The sequence below is a fragment of the Gekko japonicus genome, unplaced genomic scaffold, assembly GCF_001447785.1.
Source record: "Gekko japonicus isolate JY-2015 unplaced genomic scaffold, Gekko_japonicus_V1.1 scaffold137, whole genome shotgun sequence".
Lineage (NCBI taxonomy): Eukaryota > Metazoa > Chordata > Lepidosauria > Squamata > Gekkonidae > Gekko > Gekko japonicus.
In genome coordinates, this window is record NW_015174276.1 from 872,729 (window position 1) to 898,155 (window position 25,427).

General features: G+C 46.7%; 1 protein-coding gene across 1 annotated transcript in view; it reads left to right on the forward strand.

The window, feature by feature from the left end:
- The first annotated feature begins 12,303 nt into the window (after window positions 1–12,303).
- FBRSL1 (fibrosin-like 1) overlaps window positions 12,304–25,427 on the forward strand; it is a 197,846-nt gene continuing 184,722 nt past the window's right edge. Inside the window, exons 1-3 of the mRNA XM_015423778.1 lie at window positions 12,304–12,505; window positions 12,812–13,719; window positions 17,947–18,000. Of these exons, the coding sequence (XP_015279264.1) occupies window positions 12,304–12,505; window positions 12,812–13,719; window positions 17,947–18,000 (1,164 nt within the window). The remainder of the gene's footprint in view (window positions 12,506–12,811; window positions 13,720–17,946; window positions 18,001–25,427) is intronic.

Here is a 25,427-nt window from a genome sequence, read left to right on the forward strand (position 1 = left end):
TTTCAGTACATCGAGGGCATCTCCACGAGAGCCACTAGTTTACAAGGATTCTGGAGGTAGCATGCCTACTTAAGTGCTGTCAAGTCGGAACTGACTTATGATGACTCCAGGAAAGGGTTTTCCAGGCAGATGAGAAAATGAGGTGGTTTGCTATTGCCTTCCTCTGCACAGTCTTTGTTGGTGGTCTCACATCCAAGTACCGACCCTGCTGAGCTTCTGAGGTCTGATGAGATCAAGCTGTATCATGCTGTCTTCCCACAACTAGCATAACAAATATTATATTGTCGTGAATTAACTGACCTTTGCTTTTGGAAATTCTTAGCTATCTTTGTTGTCCCTTGAGTTGACCAACTAAAACATTTCAATCAATTAGCATAAAACAGTGCCTATTCTTGTGAATAAGCTCTGTGAGCAAGACCATTTTCTCCTGTTGGCTGTACTCTTTGTCCTAACGCTGTATCTACCAATCCAGAAGTGCACTTGGGCCGGCTTATCATGCAGCAGAATTCTTTTGATCACGTGTCTTATTCAGTAGCTCCCCAGAGTTTTAAAGAGTGCTGGGGTTCAGCTTAGAAAGGCTCAAACAAGGCCCTGACCCGGATAGCCCAGGCAAGCCCGATCTTGGAAGCTAAGCAGGGTTGACTCTGGCAAGTACTTGGATGGGAGACCTTCTTGAAATACCAGAGGTGGGGGCAGGCTTTATTCAGCCACCTCTCTGAATATCCTTCAGGCCCCCAGTAGGGGGTCAGTCACCAGAGGTTGCCAATGACTTCCAGGTGTGCACACACGCACGCACACACACACACACACACATATGCACATACATGAACATAAAGAAAGGCTCAAGCAAGAAGCCAGCCAGGAAGAAAACTGCTCTGGTGCACTAGACCGACACCACCTTGTTGAGTTCATACTGTGTTTACTTAATGGCAGCTTTTTAAAGGGTTGTCTGAAGGTTGTTAACATCAGAGGATTATTTATTCTTTAATTGTAAGCATTTTTTAGCCTGCCTTTCAGTCAAGGGAATTCCGAGGCAGCTTTCAACTATAAAGATCAACATAAATAGCAAAATAACATCAAATAAAACACGTGAAAGCCATTAAAATAACAGTGACAGAGCAACTATAGCAGCAGCAGCACACACAAGTGCTCATAAAACCATTTTAACTTGGTGCCTAAAACTCAGTAGAGTAGGTGTTGGTGAACTTCTCTCCAGACAGTGTCCAACACTGGTGGGCCACCTCAGTGGACTATTTCCAGACCCCACTTGCATAACCTCTGAGGACGGGAGTTGCCCCAGAAGGACTTCTGGTGGTTCATATTGGAAAATTGGGTGGTCCTTTCGTTATCTTGATCCCAATCACAGTAGGTTTTTGTAGGTAAACACCAACACTTTTGAAACACACTGGAGGTCAGCAAAGCTATTCTAACTCCAGTGAGATATTCTTCAAACAGCAACTCCCACTCAATAATCTTGTCTTCTGTATTCAGCAGGCCCTGGAGAGCTCCAGCCTGCTATTGTAGACATTGGTGGGCTAGACAGACCAGGACTAGGGGTGTGATTTCATAAAGGGCTCAGGAGGTATTTGACAATGGAAGCTGTGACTCTTGAAAGATTATACCCCCTTTACAAAGAATCTAACTCTTTGTAAAGGACTGTAATTGATTTTTTTTTGTTAACCTGTGAATTACAAGCATGTTAAGAGCAAACTGTCTAGCCTACTTTATAATCTGTGTGGCAACTATGGTGCATATATTGTGGACGAGGCCATGGAACGCCCTACCTCAGATTTATCATGAAATCTGTTAGGGCTTGCACTCAGCCGAGCTCTGCAAAATTATTAATTTTGTCACCAGAAAAAAGAAATTGGAAATAGAATAAAATAAGGCAACATCCACTTACTAGTTTTAGGCTCTGTTTCTGCATGGGAGGGGAAATTAATTCCCCTCCGGATGTGGAGTTATCTTTTGAGCTCTCGACAGACGAATGTCGAAGGGAAGAGGAAACCTGTAGTGTGTTTAACCTGCTATTCTCTCTTGAGTTGTCGCCAAGAGAGCTCAGATTGTTTCTTTTGTGCCATTAAGAGACCTCTAAGTGGATCCTCAGTCCAGAGCTCTTGGTCATGAAGCAGATTGTGTGTGTGTGTGTGTGTGTGTGTGTGTGTGTGTGTGTGTGTGTAGAATGATTGGAATCCTCCATAAATACCTCTCCAAACACATGCCTCCTTTAGGACTGTATGATTGGCTCCCAAACAGCCTTCCACGAAGGGTGCACGGTAATCCTTTTATGTTGCTTCTTCAGTGGAGATTACGCAGCAAGAAATAATTAGGAGATTAATTTTCACCTGTCACTGCCAATAATAGATAACCTTGATACAGTGACAGGGCTAGGATTGTTGGGGGAATGGAAAATGGTTTAACCCTGCAGTTTGGTTGCAGGGGAAGGTAGAAAGGGTGGGAGGGAGAAGGCCGTTTTTTGCTTGCCTGTGTCTGTGGATGCCTTTATGTAGTATTAAAGTACCCATGAAGCGCATAGTGTGGTAGTGAGAAAACATAGGCTTGCAAACATGCCACATATATAAGCACCTTGAAAATACCAAACCGTTGTAGTTGCCCATTTTATTTCGCTGCTGCCCTTTGCCATGTGTACTCTGCGCGCACAGTGGCACCCTCACCCCTTGATCCTAAGATGCTGGTTGGAAGCAAAGGGGGTTCCGTCCCCCAGGTAAATATAGGTAGGATCAAGGTGACAGCGAGCAAACGGCTTCTTTCAAGTCTGCTAACATCCCCCATTGTGTGTTTTTTAATTTGAAGACCTAGTCAATGTGCATACAAATCAAAATTGTGTGTATGCTGTACACAGAAGCTTTGTTAACAAATACAGTGAATGCATGTACAACCAGTGTACCATTGGATTTTTTAAAATGCATGTGTTGAGTCCTTTTCATGTTATCTTCAACGAATGGACAGCTGAACCTGTGACATTAATCCCAACTTTATTCAGGTCCTGGACCCTTAGTTTCAATAGCAAAGTGAACAGTCGTCGGCTCTTTCCTACAAACAGACAGAGACATGTTCATGCTTGTGTGTTCACTGTAATGTGTGAACAGAGCTTGTGGCTGAGTATTCCTCTTTGCATATTCAGCCTTGCGCCATCCACTTTAAGCTGTTACTAACGTTAATTTTGATTAGCATGATCCTAAGATGCTGGTTGGAAGCAAAGGGGGTTCCGTCCCCCAGGTAAATATAGGTAGGATCAAGGTGACAGCGAGCAAACGGCTTCCTTCAAGTCTGCTAACGTCCCCCATTGTGTGTTTTTTAATTTGAAGACCTAGTCAATGTGCATACAAATCAAAATTGTGTGTATGCTGTACATAGAAGCTTTGTTAACAAATAACAGTGAATGCATGTACAACCTGTGTACAGTGTACCATTGGATTTTTAAAAATGCATGTGTTGAGTACTTTTCATGTCATCTTCAACGAATGGACAGCTGAACCTGTGACATTAATCCCAAATTTATTCAGGTCCTGGTCCCTTAGTTTCGATTGCAAAGTGAACACTCGTTGGCTCTTTCCTACAGACAGAGACATGTTCATGCAGGATGCTTGTGTGTTCACTGTAATGTGTGAACAGAGCTTGTGGCTGAGTATTCCTCTTTGCATATTCAGCCTTGCGCCATCCACTTTAAGCTGTTACTAACGTTAATTTTGATTAGCATGAAGGGGGGCATTGGCCTGTTCAGTACAGTGGAAGTCTTTTAAGAGTGTTTCCAGGGGATGTCAGCTTTCTCCACCAACCGTAGTGCTTCCATGGGAAATCACGGGTGGTGTTGCCAGCGAGCCGGTTGCTGAGCCTTATGTTGATATGATCAGGATCTCTATGGGGGGGAGGGGGGCAGACAGCCACTGCCACCCAAGGCCAGTAACAGTGGCAGATTTAAACTCCAGTGATCACAAGGGCTTCTCCAGGCAGAATTGGACTTATATTACCCCACAAGGCACCATATTCATAGATTGTGTTTTAGGCATAATAGGCACATCCTATTCTAGATTTGGAGTTGCATAATTCAATGCCTGGAAGAAGAAGAAGAAGAGATTGGATTTATACCCCACCCTTCACTACCCAAAGGAGTCTCAGAGCGGCTTACAATCTCCTTTCCCTTCCCCTCCCCAGAACAGACACCCTGGGAGGTAGGTGCGGCTGAGAGAGCTCTGAGAGAACTCCGTTGAAAGAGCAGTTCTTAAAGAATTTATGGCTGATGCAATGTCATGCCAGCAGCTGCGTGTGGAGGAGTGAGGAATCAAACCCGGTTCTCCCAGATTAGAGTCCGCACTCCTAACCACTACACCGAACTGGAAGGCTCCCAATGTGCAAAGTGGGAGGAACACTATCATGGCACCTAAATGGTTTAAAAATCTGATTAAAACAGGACGGTGAAGAATCAACATTTCATTTGTTTTCTGAAGTGTTTCGTAGACACTGGAGCTTTTGAGGCTCCTGGTGGTTTCCATACCATGTGCAAAACAAAATAGCAATAAAGTCCATCTAGAATCTCTCCCTGTTCCAGTACAGTCGAACCCATGTCCATCAACATCAACATAGCCTTCATGGAGAATTGTCGGACAGCCCTCTGAAAGAATCCTGTCTTATAGGCTCTCCTAAACATGATGCAGTGGTTGAAGTGTTGGACTAAGCTCTGGGAGATCTGGATTCAAATCCCCATTTGTGCCGTGGAGGCTTGCAAGGTGGCCTTGGGCTGGTCAGACCCTCTCAGCCTAACCTACCTCACAGGGTTGTTGTGAGAATAAAACAGAGGAGAGGAGAACAATGTAAACCACTTTGGGTCCCCATTGGGGTGAAAAGGAGGATATAAATAAAGTGAATGAGTAAATAAAGAAATAAAAACGCAGCTCACACACCAGGAAAGGCCATAAGAGCAGGGACTTTCGTGGGCTGCAGCCATTTTAACCTCTGTGCAGAAGAGAGCAAAAAAAGAGCAAAAATTGCTGGGAAGAATTAATTGCGTGTTTGGGTGTATGTAGAGAGAGGTGGTCCGTTAACAGGGGTAGCTACCCTTGGAAAGCACCAGTCATATTAGGAGCAGGGATGCTTGAAGTGGCAACTTTGCTATTAAACGTACATTTTGCATTATTGCTAAATTTGCCAATCTAGGATGGAAAATTCACAGAGATTCAGGGTGGGGTCTGGCGAGGGGAGTAACCTCAGCAGGGCAATAATGCCATAGAGTCCGCCTTCCAGAGCAGCCATTTCATCCAGGAGAGCTGATCTTTATAGTCTAGAGATCAGTAATTTCAGGAGATCTCTAGGTCCCACATGGTGTTTGGCAACCTAGACGACAGCCCTGTTTGATGGAAGAGGATGACCTCTTTGCCGGTGCTTGCCCTGTAGTTGATCAATTGTTTCCATAGTGGTTTCTGGTATTTCTAGGTATTTCAACCTAGAAACAGCCATACAGGATACTACCGGATTGGGAAGCAACCTCTCCCCCCCCCCCCCAATTCAGGCCCGCCCTTAGCCCTCATGCCAACTCTTTTGTTTTCCTTTTGTATTCCTGACTGTGATCACCTTTGTATCCTGGCTCCCTGCAACCAGCTCACCACAAGAGTAAGACACTAATCAGACCTGAGCATCTTCTCTGGTCTCTGCTTCCCTTTCTGTGATTTCATTGTCCCTGTCTGACTCCAGACTTGCTCACTGCTAGAGAAGGGGGGGGGATGTCTAATGAAGACAGCTTTATTAGACAAGGTGCAGCGTTAAGCCTTCTCTCCCCCACTGTCAAATGCAGCGGGGTGGGGTGGGGAGTCTCTAAAAGTGTACTCCATGCGGGGATTTTCTGAGAAGCCAAACCTTGGCTTTATTCTTGTTCCTTTCAAAATTAATTGCCTTCTCAGTTCAGGTAGGCTTAAAATACATCCCGAAATCTGAAGCCATTGAGCAAAAGGAAGGTAATTTTAAAAAATAAATAAAATAAAAGCATCTTTCTCTCCATCCCCCTCCCCCGCCTCTTTTGTGGTGAAGTTTAAATCTACAATCTGTTGCAAAATGTAATGGGAAACCAGCCTACAGAAAATGCCATTATTCATATCATCTTTAGCTCATTTATTTTATCTGCAATAGCAACGATAAGGGAAGCTGCTTGGCGGTGCTGATAAGCAGGGGAAATATCTTAGAGCTATTTGTAAAAGTTAAAGCAGATCTTGGTACGGGGGGTTAGCGGGATGGGGGAGGGAAGAGGGAAGAGGGGGCACCGACAAGCTTTTTGGCAGGTTGCTGAGCTGGGAGCTAATAAAGATTTTAAGGGTGAGGCCTCATTAGAATTAGGCAGAAGATCTATTATCTCGGATTTACACAACACCAATGGTGAAGCAACTTGGGTTCTCCCCCCCCAACCCCTTCCATTTCTGCGTTCACTAAATAGCAGCTGCTGTTGAATGGAAAATCTTTTCAAATTCAATTGGAATCTCTTGTTGCCAGGAGCCCTTGCGAGATGTTTGCAGAGCAAAGATAGAGAGGGGCAGCTTTTGCAATACCTTGCAAGGTAGGGTTGCTAGTCTCCAGGTGGTGGCTGGAGATCTCCTGGAATTTACCGCTGGTCTCCAGGTGACGAAGATAAGTTCCCCTGGAGAAAATGGCTGCTTTCAAAGGTGGACTCTATGGCATTCTGCCCCACTGGGGTCCCTCCTCTCCCCAAACCCCACCCTTCCTAGGCTCCACCTCAAAAATCTTCAGGTATTTCCCAACCCAGAGCCGGCAACCCTGTTGCAAGGGGAAGCTTAGGGGGTGGTTCATAAGCATAGAAGAAGAGTCCCGCTGGATCAGACCAACAGTCCATCTAGTCCAGCATCGTGTCTCATACAGTTGCCAACCATTTCCTCTGAACGGCCAACAACAGGGCATGGAGGCCAAGGCCTTCCCCTGATGAGATGCCTCCTGGTTCTGGGACTCAGAGGCCCAGACTCTTCAGCCTTCCTCATAGGGAAGATGCTCCAGCCTGCTAATCATCTGGGCTGGGCCCCCCCCCCCATATTTTCTTCATCTCTGCAGTGCTTTTTTGTGTGTATATTTATAGTTTTTTAACATAACAGCATAGTGAAAAAAAGTATACAGTATTTTGAGTCTAGTTTTCAAACTTGTTATTTAACCATGCGTACACTCTAGTCCATCTTTTGGAGTACAATTCTTCATCTTTTCCTTGTAATCCATTTCCGCAATTTCCAACAACCTTTGTATTAGTTCCTCTCTTGAAGGTGTTCTATCTGATTTCCAACATTTAGCAACTAATATTCTTGCAGATGTTAAAATATAAGTTATTATATACAGATCATTTTTTTTTACAATTATCAGGAAGCATATTATATACAGATCACTTTTTTACAACTATCAGGAAGCATATTTAATAAAAAGACTTCTGGTGTAAAGGGTAAATAGATATTCATTATTTCCATTATTATTTTGTGTATTTTATGCCAATCGTTCTGAATTATTCCACACCTCCACCACATCTGGTAAAAAGTCCCTACATTGTTTTTGCATTTCCAGCAATTATTTGTCATATTTGGGTAACATTTGGCTATTTTATCAGGTGACCAGTGCCGCCTATGAAACATTTTATAGATATCTCCTTTATAGGGTACTGCCCTGCAGTGCTTTTTGAGATACAGTGGCCAGAACTGTACATGGTATTCCAAATGAGGCCACACCATAGATCTATACAGGCACATTGCAGTATTGGCCGTTTTATTCCTTTCCTAATAATCGCTACCATAGAGTTTGCCTTTTCCACCGCTGCAGCACACTGGGTTGACACTTTCATTGAGCTATCCGCTAAGACCCCAAGATCTTTTCCCCCTCTCAGTCTTAGGAAGTTCAGACCCCATTCGCCTATACTTGAAGCTGGGATTGTTTGTCCCAATGTGCATCACCTTACCAACACTGAACTTCATCTGCCACATTGTCGCCCACTCATGCAGTTTGTGTGGAGGTCCTCTTAGTGCTCTTCACAGTCAGCCTTGGTTTTCTCCATCCTGAATAATTTTGTATCATCTACAAACTTGGCCACTACGCTACTCCCCCCTAGATCCAGATCATTGATGAATAATTTAAATAGTATGGGCCCCAATAGCGATCCTTGTGGGACCCCCACTGTTTCCCTTCCTCCATTGCGAGAACTGTCCATTGATTCCTACTATTTGCTTCCTGTCATTTAACTGGTTTTTAATCCATAAGAGAACCTGTCCTTTTATCCCATGACTGCTAAGTTTACTCAGAAGTCTTTGGTGAGGTACCTTGTCAGAAGCCTTTTGAAAGTCCAGGTATATAATGTCTACCAGGTCACTGTTGTCTGGTTTCAGCTAGAGGCTCACACAATCCATGCCTCGTTTCCTCATCTATGATTTTGTTTTGACACAGAACTCAAGTTTTCCTCACACACCATCTTTTAACACTGGCTAAATTACCCACCCACCCCGGTAGAAGGTATTATACCATGTGCTTCTGGTGCACCTTTGTAACAGAAAAAAATTGTGCTGAGAAGCTCATTTGGCTTAAAGAATTCTGCATTTTTGCTTTTTCCATCATCCTGCTCTCTTTGTTAATGGGAGAGAACCTCAGCCATAAACACCTCTTTTGGAACACTTTGCCCCTCTAAAGCAATGTCATCATCAGCTCCTCATCCTGGCTGTTTCTGCAGCTTCATTCCAAATTACACCAGAGGTAATTGAACAACATTCAGCTGCTTTGTTACTTCTTTCAGCAGCTGGTGCTAATTCTTTATTCTAGTGCTGATTCTTGATGCTAATTCTTTATTCTGTTATTTGTTATATTTAGGTGGTTAGTCGGTCTGGAAGAGCCAGAATCGAGTCCAGTAGCACCTTAAAGACCAACAAAATTTTCAAGCGATAAGCTCGCTGCTAGAGCCTTTGTATCTGATGAAGGGAGCTTTGACTCTTGAATGTTTATATCCCAGAAATCTCGATGATCTTTAAGGTGCCACTGGACTCAAATGTTTTTTATTCTGGTGATGGGCTACTTGTACTGTGGCCTGTTGGTGTTGCCGATTGTGTTCCCGCAGAGCCAAACTTAGCAGGAGTTGTCAGACTGAATCAAAATCCTTATGTATGCCCCTTCCATTTCTCAAGCAAGTGCCGTTGGAGTGGTCTAGGAAGGTTGACCAATAAGGCCATTTAAAAGAGCAACCTTAGATTGTCTTGTGTATCACAGTCCACTTCTTCATTGGAGAAAGTCATTTGAATACCTCCTCCTCCATCCCTCATTGGATGGCATAGTAGCCGCTCTGGAGAAATTGCTGTGGTAGCTTTCAAGGCAACACTAGGAACAAATGAAATGTATTTTTAGCATTTGTTTTACCCACGATGCAGCACCTGCAGAAGAAAAAGGAGAGCAGGTACAGGCGGAGCAGACTTCTCTTTATAAAACTATAAATAAAAGATTGTCAAGTGCATGCTTCTGAACCTGTGATCTTGCCCAAGTAGTCCAAACAAAGACATTATTAATGCTGGTAGACTTAAAAATCCTATTAGCTTTGCTTTTGTTTCAGGGGGCCCTGCTGATCTGGCGCACATTTTATAAATGGGGACTGACCTTTAATTTGCTATGTTCTTTTGGAACATTTTCGTGGGCTCAGAAGTTGTTCCTTCTGTTACACCTTTTGCAGAATGGCCAAATACAGAGACTTAGTTTTGGGCTCAGTGTGACAAACACTGTTTTCAACCTCTTTTCACTACTGGCACTTCGGTTCATACACAGGGGTCCCACACAGGAGAAAAATTAAAAAGAGAAATAAGGTAGAGTTTATAGCATTTCCTAGAGGTCACTTCCAGACAGCTCTAGGAATCACCAGGAACTCTGGACAGAACGTCCTGTAGGTAGATGAGGCCTTGCATTTCTTTGTAATTTTTGTCCCCAGGACAATCATGTCCCCCATTTGGCCAGTTTCCACCCGCCGATCAGGTGAGCATGGGGCAAGGGCCAAAATTACCTGGAGGTCTCCTTCCATAAGTGGTCAAATGGAAACTCTACTCCTACACAGTCAAAGTCTTCCACCCATTCTTTATGTAAAACAGGAGTCTTGTGACACCACAAGCTTTTGTGAGTCAGAGCTCAGTTCTTCGGATCACTTGCATCTAACGAAGTGCAGCTGATGCATAGAAGTTTACGTGTCATGAGTACTTCCGAAGATGAGCTCCCGGCCCCAGCAGAAGTCCTTAGTGCTGCTGAGGATGAGCTCCCAATTCCTGCAGAATCTACACCTGGCCCCAATGAAGCCGCAGAGGCTGCTCTGGTAACAGCTGAGGCGGAACAACGCCCCCCCCCCGATTCGCTCCCACCGGAGGGCCGTTTGCGAGATCAGCACCGGCGGGATTTGGCATCCCGATGGCGGGAGGCGCGCCTGCACAGCAGGCGGTCTCTCGGCCCTAAGTTCTAAGAGGAGCCAGGACACATGCGCTGGCTGGTAATTGACAACAGCCTGGAGGGATATTTAGCTCCTCACTCTCAGTCAATTCCTTGTGCTAGCAACTCGTCAGCTTGATCTGCACCCACCTTGCCCGTGTTCCTGATCCCTGTTTCCCGCGTTGAACTCTCGGCTCCTCGACTCCGGTTCAGACGACAACACTCTTGGTTCGTGCCCTGGACTCTGATGTTTCGGCTCCTGACCCCCTGCACTCTGGCTTGATGACTACGCTTACGGTTTGTGCTTTGGACTTGGTGTTTTGGTTTCTTGCCCTCTCGATGTTTTACCTTGGACTGGACCCAGACCAAAGTTCCCTCTAAGCTGTGGAGTCCTGTGAGCAAGTATTCTACTTTGTGAGCCACTGGCATTAAAGATGTGAGTGAGCAATTTGGCTACTGCATAAATTACGTTTGCTCTGGAGCCATCCTTCCTGAGCTAAGACAAAAATGTGTGAGCCAGAGGGTAAAAAACTGTGAGCTGGCTCATACCAACTCAGCTTAGAGGGAACACTGACCAAGACTATCCCTCTCTCGCCCTGCCTGCACTCCAGCTCGTGACAGATTGCTAGCACCCCAGCATGCTCACTCCACAGGATGGATGGAGAGGCAAGCGGAGGCGCTCTGCAGCTAACGGACCTGGTGAACCAGGTGCAGCAGCTCACGCAAATAGTGGCTCACCTGCAACTACAGCAGCAAGCAACCGCCGCCACTGTCCCACCACCAAGATGCCCGGTAAATCCCCCTGAAAAGTTTGGCGGTAATGTGGAGGAGTTTCCTGCATTTCTGGCACAATGTAAACTGTATATTGAACTGCGTGCCTGGGATTTGCAGAGGAGCAGGGCATTTCTCACTCGGTTGCCCTGCCAAGCGGCCCATGTTTGAGGCGCCGCCAGTAAAAGACCCGCCCCAAGCCTGACTGGACCCACCGGCTTGGGGCATTTAGCTGGGTCCTCTGAACTCATGACTATAAACCAAGGACCGTTTCTGGTCCCCATTAAACTTCTGTTGCCCGATGAACGATGGCTATTTATCTATGCCATGCTGGCCCACTGTTTTATTGACGCTGCTTTTGTTAAACAGCATCACATCCTCATCCAGTCCAAAGACACACCGACTCTGGTAAAAGCCATTGATGGGCGTCTCCTCCGCTCTGGTCCCGTGACCCAGGAGACTTGTCTCCTCACACTCTGCATTCAACAGCACCGGGAGCAACTCCGCTTTGACGTCGCTTGCATGTTCCCTGTTCTTGTTCCCGGTAATCCTAGGGTTGTCCTGGCTGATGACCCACAATCCCAGGGTGGACTGGGTCCGACAAGAACTGCAGTTTCTGGACCCTTGTCTGCATCCGACCCTGGTTACCACCCTGGCTGCCGCTGCTCAGGCCAACCAGTCTCGTCTCCCGCCACCCTACAGGGATTTCGCTGACGTGTTCAAGGAAAAAGGAGCTGATCAACTTCCTCCGCGTCTGTACCCTATGGCAGAACCTGAACTGGCGGCTCTATGGGATTTTTTGGAAAAAACCCTGACAAGAGGATTCATCCAGCCCTCCACGTCTTTGTTATCAGCACCAGTCCTCTTCATTAAGAAAAAGAGCGGTGAGCTCCAACTCTGCAACGATTATCGGGCCCTTAACAAAATCATTGTATGGGACCAATACCCCCTGCCTTTGATCCCCGAACTATTGGACCGCCTTAAGGGGGCCTGGATCTACAGCATCTCCGAGGTGCATATAACCTAGTACGTGTCCGGCCGGGCAACGAATGAAAGACGGCCTTTGGCACTCGTTACAGACAATACAAGTACCTCGTAATGCCATTGGGCTTGACCAACTTATCCGTGGTCTTCCAGAGGCTCATGAATTATGTCTTCCAAGACCTGCTCGACCACTTTGTCATTATTTATTTAGATGGCATCTTGGTCTATTCTAACGACCCTGTCCAGCACATTGAGCACGTTCGTCAAGTTCTTCAGTGCCTTCGGACCCATGGTCTCTACGCCAAGCTAGAGAAGTGTGATTTTCATTTGCACTCTGTCGAGTTCCTCGGTCATATTATATCCCCGCAAGGGATACTCATGGACCCAAAAAAGGTGGAAGCCATTCTGACCTGGCAGACCCCTCGTACCCACAAAGATATGCAATGGTTCCTTGGATTTGCCAATTACTACCGGCAGTTTGTCCCCACCCACGCCTCATTAACCACCCCGTTGCCTCAGTTACTTTGGCCCAAAGAACCATTCCACTGGACACCCAAGGCCGATCACGCCTTTGCAGTCCTGAAGTCCTGATTCGCATCCGGGCCGTTGCTGCGCTACCCAGATCCTCAGCTCCCTTTCACGGTGGAGGCAGATGCCTCCAGTGTGGCTATTGGTGCCGTCCTTTCTCAACGAGACGACCCTACACAGCCTCTTCAGCCTTGCGCATACTACTCCTGTCAGCTGACAGCAGCTGAGAGGAACTACACCATCTGGGAGAGAGAGCTGCTGGCCATCAAGGCCGCCTTCAAAGTATGGAGACACTACCTCAAAGGGGCCCGCCATCCCGTTCAGGTGCTCGCGGACCCCCGGACCTTGGAGCATCTACAGACCACCCATCATCTCAACCAACGACAGATCCGGTGGTCTCTGTTCTTGTCTCAGTTTGACTTCCGAATCTCCTATATTCCGCAGACACAAAATCAAAAAGCCAACACTCTCTTCTGTAAACCAGAATATGCCCCTGCTCTGACCGAAGAAACCCCCGCTACTTCCATCTTGCCACCTGTGGTATTTGCAGCTACCTCCAGCCATTCTACCCTGACTAGTGACATCCACACTGAACAAGCCAAGAACTCTTGGGCTCAACAACGCCTGCAGGACCTTCAGGAAGGCCCAGCAGGAGAACTCACCACTCGAGATGATCTACTACTCCACCAAGACCGCCTTTATGTACCACCCGGGCCTCTTCAAGCAGAGGTCTTGCGCCTGACCAACGACTCTCTTCCTGCAGGGCATTTCAGTCAACATAAAACAACCCACCTCCTGACGTGGGAATTCTGGTGGCCTCGAGTACATGCTGACATTGCCCGGTATGTCAGCTCCTGTGATGTTTGTCGGCGAGCCAAGGGTCTTCCTGCCAAGCCCTCAGGCTTACTACACCCCTTACCAATGCCTTCCGGGCCCTGGGACACTATTTCAATGGATTTTATCGTGGACCTCCCTCGATCCCAAGGGCATACCTGCATCTTTGTAATAATGGATCTCTTCACTAAAATGGCCCATTTAGTCCCCTGTGCCAAGATTCCCACGGCCCAAGAAACCACCCAGCTCTTGGCGCCTCGACTCCGGTTCTGACAACAACACTCTTGATTCGTGCCCTGAACTCTGGTGTTTTGGCTCCTGACCCCCTGGACTCTGGCTTGACGACTACGCTTATGGTTTGTGCTTTGGACTTGGTGTTTTGGTTTCTTGCCCTCTCAGTTTTCGACCATAGACTGGATCCGGACTATCCCTCTCTCGCCCTGCCTGCACTCCAGCTCATGACAATGTTTTGTTAGTCTTTAAGATCCAGCAAGCAGCCTCAAGAGTGCAGACTAGCCCAGGCTCGTGAGAGCTTGGAAGCTAAGTAGGACCAGTCCTGGGTATTACTTGGATGGGAGACCACCAAGGAAGACCAGGATTGCTGTGCAGAGGAAGGCAAAGGCAAACCACCACTGCTAATCTCTTGTCTTGAACTCCCCTGGAAGGGCCACCAGAAAGGGGTTGCCACTCGACTGCACTTAATTAAGATGGCCCTTATTAAGATGCTATTGGACTCCTGTTTTATGTTGCTGTTGCAGACTAATACAAGTACACATCTGGAATTACCCATTCTCTAAAATTCTCATGCTACAGTGGGTGCTGCAGCTCCACACTTCACATAAGGGTTGTTATCTGTCTCTTAAAATCTTGTGATGTTGGGGCCTTGCCACATGTTCACCTGACTGTGTAGGTGCCTAAGAATTTGAAAGATTGAGCTGGTTTCGTGCAAGGCTGGAACCTTTCATTCTTTCGAGGGCTTTAAATCCAGTGTGTTGACTTCTCTTTAGGGAAGTAGGTCAGGCTAATAGAAAATGTCTTGCCGGTGAGCTTTGTAGTTGAGCCTGTGTCTGACAGTTCTACGTCTGAACTCTGTCTCCTCTTCTACACTTGCTCTAACTGAATGGCATCATTTCAGAACAAAAAAAAATATCATACTGGCTCTTGGCTCAGGGTTCCCCAACGTGGTGCCCACCAAGTGTTTTAAGAAAGTGAGTGCGGCTGGATGGGGCTCCTGCCCAGCTGGGCTTCTGGTTGATTATTGGAGATAATCTGATACTGCTGATAGGCAGTGTAGATCAGGGGTGGCCAAACTTGCTTAACGTAAGAGCCACAAGGAATAGATGTCAGATGTTTGAGAGCAGCAAGAAACGAACAGATATTGCACACATGTTTTTATTGAAAAATATGCACATTTGCTTTTTATTAACATTAAATGAAACTGCCAAAAAAAGATGTAAAAACCGATATTGATAATGATATTTATTTGTCCAATGATATTTAATTGTTTGCTAATGATATTTGTCTGAGAGGTGGAAAGAAAGCAAATGGGATGGGGGAGGGAGGAAGGAAGGAAGGAAGGGGGAAAGAGAGAGAGAGAGGTGGAAAGAAAGCAAATAAATGGGGCGGAGAGGAAGGGAAAGGTGGAAAGAAAGCAACTTTAATTTTAAATGTCTTCTCCAACCCCTCCACACCAGCCAGCTTGGCTTGGAGAAGGAATTTAAAGAGACAAATGCTTTCTCCAAGCTGGTGGGGGGCTTTGAGAATGCATTTAAAGTTCAAGTTGCTTTCTTTCTCTGTTCCCCCCCATACACCTCAAGCCTACCCAGGGAGGGGAGCACTGGCTGGGGAAGGGAAGACCGATCCAGGAGGCATACCTTCCCTTTGCTTCCCCAGCCGCCCTGCTGGTAGCCACACAATATGTGTGAAAGAGCCACATGTGGCTCCCGAGCCACAGATTAAAATAACCACAGTGTTAGTTTCAGTCTCTCTCTTGCTCTTTGGCAGCATATTTTTAAAAAATCAGGCCTCTTGTACGTGGCATTTGGGCTTCCTGCCCGTGTGTGGTTGGCTCCGCCTCCTGTGGTGGCCATTTTGTATTTGTCTCCACCCCCACCCCGTGTTAGAATGCCAAAGGGGCTAGCAGGCTCAGAAAGATTGGGGACCCCTGTCTTGGCCATCTGCAGTCCTTCTAACACCCCTAGCTGCCATGTTCTGAACTGTGAGCAGTTTAAACTGCCCTAATTCCGGGAGATACTCCCCAATCAAGTGGCAAACACCAGAAGACCCAAACTGTTTACTATCGTACTGAATATAATTTATCCTGTTGTATTTTAAACCAGAAGCACTCTTCTTCAGGTATGACCTGTTGCATGCTTTTGGTAGGTTGCAAGATAATCTCTGAGGTTTCATCAGATCTCCTCCTAGGTAACAGAGAGAGAGAGGAGAGAGCATCGAATCATATTCCCTGAAAGAGGTAGTTTTTCTCAAAACACGTTGGAGTAATCTTCTGGATTATACTTAGCTGCATTGCTGCAGTGAAGCATCCTGGCTACTCAGTGTTTATGAAAGCATGGGATCAGAGTGCCGATTTTGATAGCCTTCTGAGTTATCCGTTTTCAGGGCTGGATGGGGCCAGTAGGGGCGCTGCCCCACTGCCACTAATTTGTCCCGTGTAAGAATTTGTTTTGAAAAACAAGCTCTTTGATTTGGAACACGAGAGGAAACTCTCTGGTTTAAACATATCGGATTTCTTCCCCAGAGTGGCAGTAGTCCCCCAGACGGCTGCCTGGCCTGCCCAGTCCTGCCCACCCGAGACTCCTTCTGGCTCCGGGTGGATTTATCACAAGCATTTTTATCATACTGAAAGAAAATCCTCCCTTTAGCTCCTATCACTGTAAGCAACAGGAAGGTGCTTTATATGAGAACAGCTAGTTTAATGAAGACGTTCTTTATTTTTAAAAAGTAGGTAAAAGAGTCTCAACTTAAGGCAACTTTTGAGACCCTGTTTGGTGTAGTGGTTAAGAGCGGCAGGACTCTAATCTGGAGAACTCGGGTTTGATTCCCTACTCCTCTACATGAAGCCAGCTGGGTGACCTTGGGTCAGTCACAGCTCTCTCAGAGCTCTCTCAAGCCCCACCTACCTCACAGGGTGTCTGTTGTAGGGAGAGGAAGAGAAGGTGGTTGTAAGCTGCTCCAGGACTCCTTCGGGTAGTGAAGAGTGGGGTATAAAACCAACTCTTATTATTATTCAGTTTTCTTCTTTTGTACTGCCACTTTATAGATTCTAAAATACACATGGGTATGGCTTAGGCTTGGTAACTAGGAATTTTGGTGGTTTATGAGTTAATGGCGGGTTTTCCATTCATTAATTTGAAAGCCCACCTTGAAAACGTGGCATCCCTTCCTATCACCATGTCCCCTGTCTAGTTTTCTGGTGGCAACCCCGTAGAGTTTGCAAGGCCAGGGACGTTCAGAGGTGGGTTGCCATTCTTGGCTCTGCCTGTACTGTACAACCCTGTACTTCTTTTGGTAGTCTCCCATACGAGTACTAAGCAGGACTAGCCCTGGTTCACTTCTGAGATCTGATGAGGTGTCAAGCCAGTCTGAGCTATCCAGGTTACAGTGACAATAACAATGTTTTAATGACAGTTAAATATGAGTCTGTTATCCAAGTTTCCCAGCCCCCATGAGTCCCAGGAACAGTAATGTTATAAGAAATGGGAAGCATTGAAAGATTGGGTTGAGAAACCAAATTTTTCTAACAGAACTATAGACCCAGCCCATTCTCAATCAACTGTTGGATTACCCAGAGCCGGCCCTGAGCAAAGTGGTCTAGTCAGTGTTTGGAGCAAGGGAGGAAAAGCTCCCTCTAGCCTCATCCTTCGTGATGTAACTTCAGTCCTGCCCATTCCCATGAGTCATGTTTTTTTTAAAAAAATGGGGGGGGGGGGCGACGACAGTGCCATTAAGCTGCAGTCAACCTACGGTGACCCTGTAGGGTTTTGCAAGGCAAGAGACATTCAGAGGTGGTTTGCCATTGCCTACCTCTGCATAGGTAGGCTCCCTAGGTGGTCTCTCACCCAGGTACTAACCAGGGCAAACCCTGCGTGGCCTCTCAGATCTGATGAAATCAGACTAGCCTGGGCCATCCGGGTCAGGACAGTTTTCTGGTGTGGTTTCAACCTGTGCCTTAGAAGACTTCCGGGCACCTGTCTTTCACCCAGTTTGGTTGCTTCTCTGGAGCAACCTACCTTCGCGCAGTAAATCTCAGCCTTAAGGGACATCCATCTCCTTAAACCCATGGGGAAATGCCACCGTGGCCCCAGCAAGGCTAAAAAGAAAGGTTTCTGCTAAAAAGTGTTTGATTGTGAACAAGACTTTTTGTTTTGTCTGTAGAACTCAGCGAACCTGGAGCTGCCTCGTATCAGGAGTGCCTTGGTAGCAGGCAAGGTATGAGATCAAGTCTCTCCAATCTGGGCACAGGGTGGGGGGGCGATGGTTTAGCTTGTGGGTTTCTCTCAACCCCATGGCTCTCTCTTCTGCTTCTGCCTTCTCTCTCTTGTGCTTTCTTCTCCTTAATGGGCATGCGCCTGCTTGTATTTTCCCCTCCCTTTGAGTTCACACGGCTCCTGTCCTCCCTTCCTCCCAGCTATGAACCTTTCAGCAGTTAAAATCCAAAAAGGTGCGTGTTCTAAAACGATGTTTGCATCCAGCTAACCAACTTTTTTTTTGCAAATTGAGCGTACGGTTTGTAGCAGGAAAAATAAATTAGTGTAGCAATTAGCATGAATTAATGACAAGCATATGCTTTGCAGATTCTCAAGGGTTTTTTAAAAAGTAGCTGTGGGGGGAGGGGGGCTGTTGCAGACAGGTTGGTTCAGGCCTGGCCGATCTAGTCTCTTGTCAGCTTGGCACGTGCTGAGCTGTTTCGGGTAGACCAGGCCTAAGAGAGCAGAGGCAGCAGGGCTGTGAGGCAGACTACGAGCCGAGGGTGCCAGCAAGAAGACACGAGTGGTTCTGTTTTTCAGCTGCTCTTTGTCAGGCAGTTCTGTAGGTGAAGCCCGTGTAGAGTGTCAGCGAAAACAAATCAGGATTAAGCCAGGATACCACATCGGCACATAACACAAAACCATAGTTAATCCTCACTGTGGATTAATAAACCGGCTTCATATCCTGGTTTGAGGTACTGTAGTTAGGGCAGTGGCACCGGTTTGGCCTGGTCAGCTGTCGTTAATGTAATTAAATCATGGATTTGCATTTTGTCTGCACTGAACCCCCATGTGCTTAGGGCAGACCAAAGTTTGTAAACATCAGAATTCTTCGCTCTGAATTTAGCTTTAAGTAGCTTTGTGTGAATTCTACACAGTTTGCTACTCAAGTGAAAGCCAATTGCAGTATTTTGACACTCTTCTCTTTATTGCTTGTTGGGGGGGGGATGTGATGATAGTTTTTATGGTTACTCACAGAGGTTTGGATATGTGTGTTGAAGGTGTAGAAACTGCATTCCTGCAATGTGAGACTCAGCTAAATCTTGAGCACGCCTCACTGTATCTGTCTCCGGCTCACAGCTTAAACAGTGTTATCCAAACTTTGAGGTTGGCTCACCCTAATCCTTAGCTCAGAGGGTGTGGCTGTATGGTAGAACATCTGCTTGGCATGCAGAAGGTCCGAGGTTCAATCCCCAGCATCTCCAGTTAAAAGGATGAGGCAGTAGGTAATGAGAAAGACCTCCTCCTGAGACCCTGGAGAGCCACTGCCAGTTTGAATAGACAAAACTGTCCTTGATGGACCAAGGGCCTGATTCAGTATAAGGCAGCTTCATGTGTTCAAGGGCTTCACGCACAATGTCACATGGAAACACAGATGTCAGCACTGCCGCAGTATCAGCCTAGCAGAAGAAAAGTGTTGGGGGCGAGGATGTATTTGGAGAGGGTAATGTGGTCGTCCTACAAGGCCTGGGTCCAGATCTCTACCGCTTGACCTTGGGAAAGTCAGTGTCTCTTAGCGGGACCTGCCTCGCAGGGTTGTTGTGTGAATTCAGTAGAGAAGAGGGGAGAATCAAATATACTGCCTTGATTTACTTGGTGGAAGGGTGGGATAAAAATGTGATAGGAAGAGGAGAAGAAGAGATTGGATTTATATCCCCCCTTCACTACCTGAAGGAGTCTCAGAGCGGTTTATAATCCCCTTCCCTTCCCCTCCCCGCAACAGACACCCTGCGAGGCAGGTGGGGCTGAGAGAGCTCTCTTGAGGACTGCTCATGGAACAGCTCTGAAAGAACTTGTAACTGACCCAAGGTCACACCAGCAGCTGCATGTGGAGGAGTGGGGAATCAAAGCCAGTCCTCTCAGAGTCCACGCTCCTAACCACTATACCAAACAGGCTTCAGGCTTTGTTGAAGCATGGTCTTAGAAGAGTTGTTTTTCCCTGGCGGTGGAAAGTGCCCTCAGTTTGGTGTAGTGGTTAAGTGTGCAGACTCTAATCTGGGAGAACCGGGTTTGATTCCCCACTCCTCCACTTGCACCTGCTGATGTGACCTTGGGTCAGTCGCAAGCTCTGGCACAGCTGTCCTTGAAAAAGAGCAGTCTCTGTCAGAGCTCTCTCAGCCCCACCTACCTCACAGGGTGTCTGTTGTGGGGAGGGGAAGGGAAAGGAGTTTGTAAGCCGCTCTGAGACACCTCTGGGTAGTGAAGGGCGGGGTATAAATCCAATCTCTTCTTCTTCTTCTTCAAGTCACAGCCGACTTAACAACGCCCTTCAAGACAAGACAAACAGAGGTGGTTTGCCGTTGCCTGCCTCTTCATAGCAACCTCAGACTTCACTGATGGCCTCCCATCTAAATTCAGGGCTGACCCTGCTTAGCTTCTGCTGTATGGCAAGATCAGGCTGGCCAGAGCCATTCAGGGCAGGGTTATTTTCCCCTCGTCTTCATGTTTTTATCAAGAAGCCATAATTGATTGTAATTTACCCGTGCCCCATTTTCCGTCCCGGGACTGCCGATGCGCACGCCTAGCAGTGGTTAGGTATTTTATCACAGTCAATAAAGAGAGGGAAATGCGAAAGGTAAGTATAAAGGGATCTGAAGGCATAGCGATGTATAATCTCAGCTACAGCATGCACTCGGCTGCATCTTTGATTCAGAGTCAAAGGTGCATGTTATTGGAGAACGGGGACCTACCGGTTGCCCAGCCGGTGTGAGAAAATTAAACCCGCCGAAAACAATAAAACAAGAAGGGATTTTTATTTTTGTTGTTCTGCCTTTAGACAATAACATAGGAGGGTCACCGTTTCAGCCGACAGCAGTACTAGCTCTTATGTTGCAGTCACATGTTCTGGGTCAGCGGCAGGGCAAAACCTCGACATGGTTACTGATGATCCTAACTGGGTTAGGATAATTATTTCCCTTGCTGTGGCCTCATGATAAATGGAAGTCTGGACTGCAAGGAACATATTTTTTCCCTCTGACCTGCTTATTAATACAGGCTTACCCCCATTTGCACTAGGGGCAGGGCTCTAAAACTGTACCATAGCAAGCATTGCTCCGAGTATGACCAGCAAAACAGCAGCATATCTTTTTTGGTGCCCTCTGTCTCTGTGGCCATGCTCAGGAACTGCAAAATGCTGACTCGTGGTGAGAAGACCTTGTAGGCAATTCTCCCACCTACAGTGTTGACATTTTAAAGTCCATTTAGTGGCCATTTTAAACTCCATTTCAGGCTTACAAATTTCCATCCTGGATCGTGTTTTGATGCATTTTAAAAAAGCGTACACAGCACATGTATATTATGTGGGTCCATGCTGCATTTACAACACGCAGGGAAGCTGTGACCGTGGCTTCTCCGTCTGTGCAGACTGCTACGTAGTATAGACTGCACATGCAATTTCATAAGTTTGCATGCTTCTTCCCACATGGCAACACTACCCACCGTGCACATTTATCACGTTTGAAGTGGCTTTTAGTTGGAGCTGCTCCTCTGTAGCTTAGTCGCTACTCCTGCTCTCGGCTTGTTCTGTGCATGCTCTCACTTTGCCCTCGTCTTCGACATATTTAGCCTTCCCACAGGTCTCCCTGTACTCTGCCCCGCATAGCAAAACGTGATAGTGGGAAAGTGGCACTCTGGTCTCGTCCCAGTTTACAGGTGTAGGAAGATTGGAGGGGGGAAAGAGATCAGGGAGGCACACAGGCTGTCCTATTGAGAAGGTTTACCAAGAAGGTCAGAACAGAGCATCACTGGTGGCTGTTTCACACAATACCTATAAACACACCCACACACCCCTGTGCGTCCGGTGACTATAAGCTCTGCAAAGATCTCTAGCCAACTATCGGAGATAGATGTTTTAAAACATCAGTTTGTCACATCTGTATGCTTCTAAAAGATTACCTGATGTGTGAAAAAGGCCTTGAGAAGGGACGGCAGGAAGGAGTGGGTTCATAATCTCAGGGGTCCATTCCAGCACATTATTAGCGTGAGATCCAAATATCACTCATTCCTGTCTCCTTGCTAAAAAGCAATTATCTGCGGATGTGGCCTCTGATTAGATCTGAAAATGAATGTCTAGAATCCACAGATCTGGCAGCCCACATGGGTTCTATATAGTAAGAGTGAGTGAACAGGAACACACTGCTCCTTACTTCCTCATCCCACAGCTACAGCGCATTCAAGTCAGGCCTCAGTTTTGTTTGTTTGTTCATAATAATTGACTTCCTCATCCCACAGCTACGGAGCATTCAAGTCAGGCCTCAGTTTTGTTTGTTTGTTCATAATAATTGACTAACATGAGAAATAATGTGTTGGTTTTTTTTTTAAAAAAATTGACCTGCAGTGACAGGAAGAGAAAAATGCTTCTGGGCGTGTATGTTATTTATATAGTTATTTATTTACTTACTTCATCGATACCTTGCCTCTCTGCCCAGTGGAGCCCCAAAGCAGCTAACATCGTGCTCCTCTCCTCCATTGCATCCTTACAAGCAACCCTAAGAAGTAGATTAGGCTGAGAGTGTGTGACTGACCCGAGGTCACCCAGTGAACGTCCATGGCAGCGCGGGGATTCGAACTTGTGTTTCCCAGATTCCAGTCTGACAATTTTCTACGTGGTGCAGTGGGGCGGCGTTCAGGCAGTGATCCTTGAAAACCCCATGCCTCTGTTTTTAATCTGTGGGCGTTCGGCCTGTCATATATTTAACGCCTTGCCTTATTTTTGAGCAGACGGGAGCCAACTGTTAACTTTTGCTGGCCTTCTGTGATAAACACATTTTTTTTTTTTTTTGCAAACCTGTCCTGCATGGCGCCAGGACCCTTTAGAGTGTATTTGAGCTGCCGATGAAATGCGACCGCCACCACTTCCTTTTATAACAGCTTGCTCGTCTCCCAGAAATTATGCCATAATGAGGTTTGGTTTATATATTTTACCCGTCTCCTCATTAAAGTGCTATCTTTTCGGAAGAGGCGCTTTGTGTGTTGAAATATTGCGTGGTTAAAACGGAGGCAGGTTTATAAGGATTTAATGTACTTGGGAGCCAAGGTTTTGCAGCTTTATGGCAAAGATGTTGTAACAATGGACTTTATGGGTAGGGTGTGCTATATTTTACCCAGGCAGTTTCTCCGGGAAAGATCTTAAGTGAAAGCCTTGCTGGTCAAGGAAGAAGATCTCTGGAGCAGAGTGTCACCTCTGTTTGGACTCCACTGGTAGTAAATGTGTTCGTCTTCACACCGGCGTTTGAACCCTCCATTCTTATATGCTGGCCTGGTTGCCTGCGATAGAGACAGTCTGTTGGGTAGTCTACTGTTTTGTTATCCGAGGTCATTTGTCTATTTATTTCTATGTGTTAAAACATGACATCCTGCTTCTCAGTTTTAAAAGACTCCTGAAGCGGCTTACAAGCTATCGTGGATAAAACGGCAAGATCACAAGGGTTTTGTGGGTATTTTTTTCAATATGTGCATGTGTGCGCGTGTGTGTGAGTGTGTGTGCACCTGGAAGTCGTGGTGACCTCTAGTGACTGATCCCTACTGGGGGCTTGGAGGATATTCAGAGAGGTGGCTGAAGAAAGCCTGCCCCCGCCTCTCGTATTCCAAGGAGGTCTCCCATCCAAGTACTTGCCAGAATCGAACCTCCTTAGCTTCCGAGATCTGGGCTATCCAGAACTTAGCTTGCCTGGGCTATCCAGGTCAGAATTTTTAAAGAACGACAGCCATCTTAAACATATCAGAATCTTAGTACAAGATACAGCTGACCACCAAGAAAAACCCAGAGTGGAGATATATATCAGCAGAAGTTAAAAGTCAGGTTAACGGAATCTGATGCAAAGCTCACTGAAATGAATACATGAATCAGCCTTATACTGAAATGAACCATTGGTCCATTGAGGTCACTGTTGTCTGCTCAGACTGGCCATTGCTCCCCAGGGTCTCAGGCTGAGGTCTTTCACATCATCTCCTGCCTGGTCCTTTTGACTGGAGATGCTGGGGATTGAACCTGGGACCTTCTGCATGCTAAGCTGATGCTCTACCACTGAGCTACAGTCCCTCGTCTCCTCATAAATGGAGTAACCTTCATCCATTTAAAGAAGGCTAACAAGGATGGTGCTGTACAAGCCTCCTGGGCTTAGGGTTGCCAACTTCGATATGGAGAGCCTGCAGTTCTCCTGGGATTACAAGTGATCTCAAGACTACAGTGATGAGTTCCCGTGAAGAAAATGGCAGCTTTTGAGGGTGAAATTCACCCTCATGTCCCCGAGAGCCAGTTTGGTGTGGTGGTTTCCTAAGTGGGAGAACCAGATTTGATTCCCCACTCCTCCACGTGCAGCTGCTGGTGTGACCTTGGGTCAGTTACAAGTTCCTTCAGAGCTGTTCTCTGAGGAACAGTTCTCGAAAGAGCTCTCTCAGCCCCGCCGACCTCACAGGGTGTCTGTTGTGGGGAGGGGAAGGGAAAGGAGTTTGTAAGCCACTCTGAGAGTCCTTTGGGTAGTGAAGGGTGGGGTATAAATCCAATTTTCTTCTCCCTCTTCTCCCTAGACTCCACCTTCCCCCGGCACTGTCCCCAAATCTCCAAGAATTTCCCAAACTGGAGTTGACAACCCAGCCTGGGCTCCTTTGTCTTCTCTCTCTCGACCTATAATGATGTAAAATTAAACCATGACTGAAGATATACCTAATAGTAGCTTTTAAATACATGTTTCTCTTGAATCATCTGATTGTAGACACAGTTTTCTGCGAGTCAAAAGAGAAACAGGTGGGGAGGGGTCTGATTTGGGAGTGTGCTCTTGCTGATTCTGTGACAGAGGCTCAGTTGTAAGTGAAGAGATGAATCTGTGCTGCGAATATACCATTTCAGAAGGGGGGGGGCGCCTTCCATCTTGGGAATTCCCTGGAAATTTGGGAGTGGCACCTGGGAATTGCAGAGTTTGCAGAGGGGAAGGATCTCAGTGAGGATGTGATGTCATACCGTCCACCCTCTGAAGTTGCCATTTCCTCAAAGGGAACTGGAGCTGGACATCGGTTATAATTCCAGGTGATCTCCAGGCCTCACCTGGGGAGGCTGGCAACCCTACTTTTTCTGACGTGCAGATTTCTTTGTGGAGGGGATTGTTTCGTAAGGAGGAGCAGTGGTTTCTGGGAGCCCTCTACATGTGGCGTCGTGGCGGCAAGAGACATTCAGAGGGGATTTGCCATTGCCTGGCTCTGCGCCATGACCCTGGACTTCCTTGGCGGTCTCCCATCCAAATGCTGACCAGGCCCCACCCTGCTTAGCTTCCGCGCTCTGATGAGAACGGGCCATCCTTGGCCATCCGCTCAGGGCAAAGTGGTATAGCCCAGGCACAACGTTTTATCTCCTTAGTGAGAATTACAGGACAAACTGGAATGAGAAAAGAATGG